Source organism: Mustela lutreola, chromosome 16, assembly GCF_030435805.1.
Source record: "Mustela lutreola isolate mMusLut2 chromosome 16, mMusLut2.pri, whole genome shotgun sequence".
In the NCBI taxonomy this organism is placed as follows: Eukaryota; Metazoa; Chordata; class Mammalia; order Carnivora; family Mustelidae; genus Mustela; species Mustela lutreola.
This window is the reverse complement of record NC_081305.1, coordinates 6,741,611-6,747,711: the sequence shown is the minus strand read 5'-3', so window position 1 is coordinate 6,747,711 and position 6,101 is coordinate 6,741,611. Positions and strand designations below refer to the sequence as shown.

At 46.8% G+C, this 6,101-nt stretch overlaps 2 protein-coding genes across 5 annotated transcripts in view; one reads left to right on the top strand and one right to left on the bottom strand.

Annotated features, from left to right (window-relative positions):
• The window catches only part of LOC131817481 (polycystin-1-like protein 2), a 163,109-nt gene that overhangs the window by 105,283 nt on the left and 51,725 nt on the right, over positions 1–6,101 (bottom strand). The gene's annotated exons all lie outside the window — the stretch shown is intronic.
• Positions 1,310–6,101, top strand: part of BCO1 (beta-carotene oxygenase 1) — a 35,674-nt gene continuing 30,882 nt past the window's right edge. For 2 of the 4 annotated variants that reach the window (XM_059150879.1, XM_059150878.1), the window contains exon 1: positions 5,153–5,285. Coding sequence is in view for 2 of the 4 variants with exons in the window: in XM_059150877.1 (XP_059006860.1) it covers positions 1,525–1,588; positions 5,157–5,285 (193 nt within the window). In the remaining 2 variants the exon portion in view is untranslated. Of the gene's footprint in view, positions 1,589–5,152; positions 5,286–6,101 lie in introns of those variants that run through there. The other 2 variants (XM_059150877.1, XM_059150876.1) reach the window with 2 other exon arrangements.

The window sequence follows — 6,101 nt, the reverse complement described above, 5'->3', positions numbered from 1 at the left end:
CAGCAGCTGCCGAGAAGCAGAATCACCCAACACGTGGTTAAGACCACCCAGAGCTGAGCACCCCCTTGAAAGGTCTCACGTCGGGGTGTGTGAAGTGAGGCTTAGCACGGGACCCAGGAGCACGTGCAGCTGGGTGATCGGAGTGTACAGCCAGGGGTAGGCGGGCAGCCAGACCAGGCGGCTGTCCGGACTGGGCTCCCAGATCCTGGAACGCGGTCTCAGCCCAGACCTGACAGGAGCTGTAAAGACCAGCACCACACCCTGTCTTCGTCTACCCGGAGAGGAAACAGCTGCTGCTTTCTTTAAGCAAGAGGAGTAGAGAGGAGTCCATTAACTCATTATCCAACATTCAAAGCCACTTGAATATGGATTTTAGGCAATGGCATCACACGGAGAGGCACAAATACAGGGGACTCTGAAATCACAGATCGGCGTCCTTTCTCTCTCCTGTTAGACCAGGAAGTCCAACTGACACTTGTTTTTGTTTTTGTTTTTGTTTTTTACAATTCTTTAATTGTTTTCGAGAAGCGTTTTTGGTTCCCTATATTTATGGTTTAAATGGGTAAATATTTTATGTTTACTTTTCCTAAAAAACCTATAATAAGTTGCTCTTTGAATATGACTTTTTTTTAACTGGTAAAAGGTTTTATTATGAGTTCACTTATATGAAGTTCAAGAACAGAAAAAAAACTCATCTTTAGTGAAAGAAATCAGATCGGGGTTTACTCTGGAGGGTGGGGTTTGGAAATTGACCAGAAAGAATCACAAAAGAGCTCTCTGGTAATGGGAACACTCTAATATGAATTGGGCTGACTGTTGCATGTACATAGACATCTCTCTAGTACATCAAGAAGTACAGTTAAGATCTGTGCATTTTACTCTAGGTATACTTCAATAATATCTTGAATATGATATTTTAAGGAGGGGGAGGCTCAGGGACCTTTATTCAAAACAAGACAAAAAGCGCTCTCTGCCGAAGAAGTTCCTACCACGTGCAGAAGGAATTCTCACGATTGACACGCTCTCGGCTCCCCCTAATCCCAGGCCCTGATAGTTTCTCCTGTTGTTCTGATCATAAATCATCTCCACCTCCTGGGCTGGATTATTTCAGGCTGCATACCTGCGCAGAATGCACCCACCGAATTATCCTGCCAGTTTAAACCCAGTGGAAGAATAGCTTTTCTTGCTTAAGCCAGATGTGGAACTGGAAAGGGAGTTGGGGTTACCGTAGGAGGGTTAAAGATTAGACAGGACTCCTGGCTAGGGAATTGACCTTTGACCACAGATAAATAACAGCAGCCAAAGCGCAGCCCGTGCCTCCCCCCGCCCCCCCTCCCACAGCCCCCGCTGTGTGAGAAGAGATACCAGGCTCTCCAGGCGACAGGAGGGAAGGAGATGTAGGAGGAAGCTGCTGGAGAGCAGAAAGGAAAGAAAAGAAGGAACCAAAGATCGAAGATCGGTTGCCTGGAACACAGCAGAGTGTCTGCGCACTGTCCGTATCACCCCTGCTCAGCGCCCCATGCCATGGATATAATATTTGGCAGAAATAAGAAGGAGCAGCTGGAACCTGTGAGGGCCAAAGTGACAGGTAAGCATTTCGTACAGACACGGGCTCTCATATATTTAGACATACACTTTTTTTTTCAGTTTATAAAGGTAAAATTTACTGTAAATTATTTTTGGAAAATCTGGAATGCAGTCTATAGCAGGGAATGATCCACAATCCAGATGTATTCTCTGTGAAAATCTAGGTGTGCTTCTAATACACAGAAACCGTTTCCAGGGAGAGGGAGAGTCATCCTCACTACTTGAGGATGCTCCGACCGCATGAAGACAATGGAGTGATTCTGCAGAGCATGGCCCGTTCCAAGCGGGTGGAGCCTTTGTGCAAATCTGTGCGCCCTAAGTTACCTTATCAATGGCATGAGAGGCGCACATGGGCTTCCACTTTTGCGTGTGCATGCGGGGTTGGGGCATATGTAGGGCATACCTTGATGTCCTCACAGGTGTGACCGGGGCCTTGGGGTACCCGCAGAGCCGTAAGTCAAACAGACCCAGAGTGGGACCCTCCACCAGAACAGTCCTTTAGAGGGCTTTGTGTCTCATTTTCTTCATCTGTTACTCCTCCGGCTCTCTCCCCTTCTGTGCTGCCCCTGAGAAGGGCGCGTGGCTGTCTCAGGCACGCAGGTGCTTTCATCCTCAGATACCTGGATCTGGAGGCTTTTCCCAAGTGAGCATTTCTCTGTGAGGAAGTCACATGGGAACTTTTCAACCAAGGAATTGCCTTGGAAGGCTTTTGAAAGAATAGCTTTTATGTGTGTTTTTCTCTGATTACAAAGATAACGTATGATCTCTCTGTGTGTGTGTGTTTTGTATATGCACGTATATAAAAACTTGGATATGCTAATGGGAGCACAGGGCAATAAAATCAGCTGTATTTCCATCTCAAGCATTCCTAATACTGGAGCACTTTAAGTTTTTACTTAAAGAGATTGTATAGACGACAAATGTTTTTTTTTCAAAAACACAAGTTTATTTACAATTAATATTTTATTTTAGAAAAGAGAGCCTCCAATACCTACCCTTTTATGCTCTGGGACACCATAAACATGCTGCCCATAAGCCTTATGTTTAATGGCTGCACGGAAATCCTTGGCAATTTTAGAAAGCCGGAATCCTGGAACCTACAGATCTGAGTGGACCCCTGGATCCACATGAGTTGTTCTCCCCACCTCCACCCCACACCTGTATGTAGCCTCCCCATCGCCTGGGCGTCTGTTACAATCACAAATTCCTGGGCCCACTCCAGACCCACGGAATCAGATACGCTGGAGGTGGAGCCCAGCAATGTGTGTTTCTACAAGCCCTCTGGTTGCTTCCAAGTGTGAGAACCACTGCTATAAATCATGCCTTCCTCCTTGAGCAAAGCTGAGGGCTGGAGAGGGGCTGTGACTTGCCCAAGGCCAGGCGGCCCATGAAGGACGTGCTCCCAATCCTCAGTCCAGGCCTCCAGTCCAGGGTCAAATCTAACCATTGGCTGCTTGTTAACTAAAGATTGTCCCACATTTGCCCATGAAGGCCATGTCCAGGCTTCATGTTGGACAGTGCTTTGTTGGCTCTGAGACCTCCTTGGCCAGTTAATTAAGCATTTCTTGCCTCCTTCCTTCTTGTGTAAAATAGTCTGCCTGTACCTACCACATAGGGTCAATGACAATATGATTTAATGCACCTGCTCCCCACCCCCCACTGGTGCCTGGCACATCCTTCTGTCTGGGGTTTTGTGTTCAGATTCCCCTCTCTCTGCTCTGCCTCACCTGCACCTTCTCCTGCATCTGGGTCTCTGTGAAGAGCCCCGCTATTCACTTAGTTGCCCAGGACAAGAAACGTGGGACCCTCTGCCTCATATTCACTCAAGCTCCCAGTCCTACCCATTCCGCGTCCTCCAGCTCTCTGTTGTTTCTCTCCATCCTCGCTCGGTCTTCCTGCCTCCTCTTGGCTTCTCCTCCTGCCATGCTCTACACCACAGAGACAACTTTTGAAACCCCAAATCGGAGCATATTCCATTAATATGAGCTGTCCAGAAGAGGTAGATCTTTAGAAAGTAGATTAGTGGCTGTCAGGAGGACAAGACTTTGTTTCGGGGTGATGGAATGTTCTAGAACTAGATGGTGATGGTTGCATAACATTGTGAATATATTTAAAAAACCCTGAATTGCATACTTTTAAATGGTGTAATTTTTTTTGTTATGTGAATTTTTTCTCAAGAAAAAATTGCACATGCACAAAAATCTGATCCTCTCATTCCCTATCTTAACTGGCCAAGCTGTGCCATTCTGCTAACCTTCTAATCCACACCTTTGGTGTGGTCTCATTGACTTTTGTCATGCTTCATGCTTAGCTCAAGCCTCAATACTTACGCTTCCTCACTCGAAAATTACAGACCAGTCTTGCTAAACAACTGGCACATCTGCTGGTCTTTGAGCTGGTCTTTGATCTCTCCGTTCGTGTTCCCCCAGCGATAAGAATTCAGATGTAAGTAGTTTAATTTGGGACATGATCCCAAGAAACACTGGGAGGGAAACCAATAAAACCAATAAAGTGAGCCATCAGACCTGAGCCCTCTGGGCATAGTATATCACATGCTTCATATTGTCCCAACTGGGGGCAAGGAAGTGGTCACATGCGATGTCCAACTCCCCATCCATCATTGGGTGACAGCCACTTAAAGGGACATTAAAGCCAAGGTGTTCTAGCTTGCCTAGTGTGTGGGCAGAGCAGCTCCTGCCATGAAAACAAAGCCCTCAGGCAGAGAGCTGCAGGTAGTGGCAGAAAGTAACCTTCAGGGAGAGGTCAGTGCCAAGAGGACAAGGGTGGGGCATCGACAGTGTCTACTGCAGCAGGCTACCTCTAGAGCAGTGCTATTCCACAGAGATAAAATGCAGGCCACATGCATAGTTTTAAATTCTAATAGCCACACTAAAAAAAAAAAGTAAAAACAAAACAAACACAAAAACAAACACAGATGAAGTTAATTTTAACAGTATATTTCATTTAAGGCAACATACCCAAAATATTATAGGTTCAACATGTAATCAATATTTTAAAAATTGCTGATGAGATATTTAATATATTTTTTCATACTTAGCAGCCTTTGAAATTCAGTGTGTATTTTAAGTCTCCAGTACATCTCTGTGCAGACTGGCCAGGTTACAAGTCCTCGGTAGCCACATGAGGCACGTGGCTACCATATTGGACAGCACGGTTCTAGAATGTTCTTTCCTCATGCCTTTGCGAGGCCAATAACTACTCCCCCTCAAGACTCAGCCTCCCCACCCTCCTGCTCTAACCCTACCTGCTGTTCCACGCAGCCCCCTTGCTGAGCCTGTCACATTGCCTTCCTTTATTGTGGTGTGGTTGGGGAGTCTGTTCATCCATCTGCTCTGTGGGTGGTAAGCAACTTGAGGACAGAGATGACGTCAGTTCTTCTCGGTATCCTCAGTGCTGGCATATCCTACCCTTTCTGGAAATGAGTGCTGAAGGAATGAGTGGGTATTACGAGTCATGTTGGGATCATGACCTCAGTTCCTTTCCATGGCCACGTCTCATAGCTTTTTGGTTGAGATGTGAAAACTGGAAACCACTCTTTCTCTTAACAGGCAGGATTCCCCCATGGCTGCAGGGCACCCTGCTCCGCAATGGGCCTGGAATGCACACAGTGGGGGAGACCAGATACAACCATTGGTTTGACGGCCTGGCCTTGCTCCACAGCTTCACAATTAGAGACGGTAAGAGTACTGGTTTGGTTTGTGATTGCTGCTGTAAAGACAACCACACATTTAGTAGCTCAAAATAGCCCTAATTTATTCTTACAATTATGGAATTCCGAAGTCAAAACTGGACTAAACTCAAGGTGTTGGAGGCTTCAGGGAGATAGCCCGTTTCCTTGCCTTTTCCAGTTTCTTGAGGCTGCCTGTCTTCCTTGGCTTGTGGCCCCAGCTGCATCTGCAAAGAACAGCAGAGCCTCTTGCACACCTGCTCTCTCTCCCTTATTCTCCCCAATTCCTTCGCTTCCATAATCTCAGTTCCTTCTCGGACCCTCCTGTCTGCTTCTTCTAAGAACCTTTGTGATGGCACTGGGCCCACCCAGATAATCCAGGATCATCTCCCTTCTCAAAATCGTTAATATAATCATGTCTGCATTGCCCTTTAAGTCAACAGCTCCACAGATTCCAGGGATTAGGACATGGACATCTTGCAGAGGCCATCCTTGAGCCAACCACAAACACAAACCTCCCTGGAAAGGGTGCCAAGCTGCTCTTTCAGAGAGTCCAGCCTGCCAAATGATACACCTTCTCATGAAGGTGGGTGAGAACAGGAGGAGATTACTGGCTTTGGAGTCAGACATGCCTCAGATGAAAACAGGAAGAGCACAGAGCTGAAGAGATTGCTCACCAAGCAAGGGAGAGCCTGTCACTCAAGCAACCAGTTCAGTGGTTCTCTCAGAGGGGAGACTGAAATGACTGAATAAGACAGAATTCTGGGTTCAGGTGACTGGCTCACGAAGTGAACGGTGAACTCGTTGCTGTTGGCCACGGTGCTGG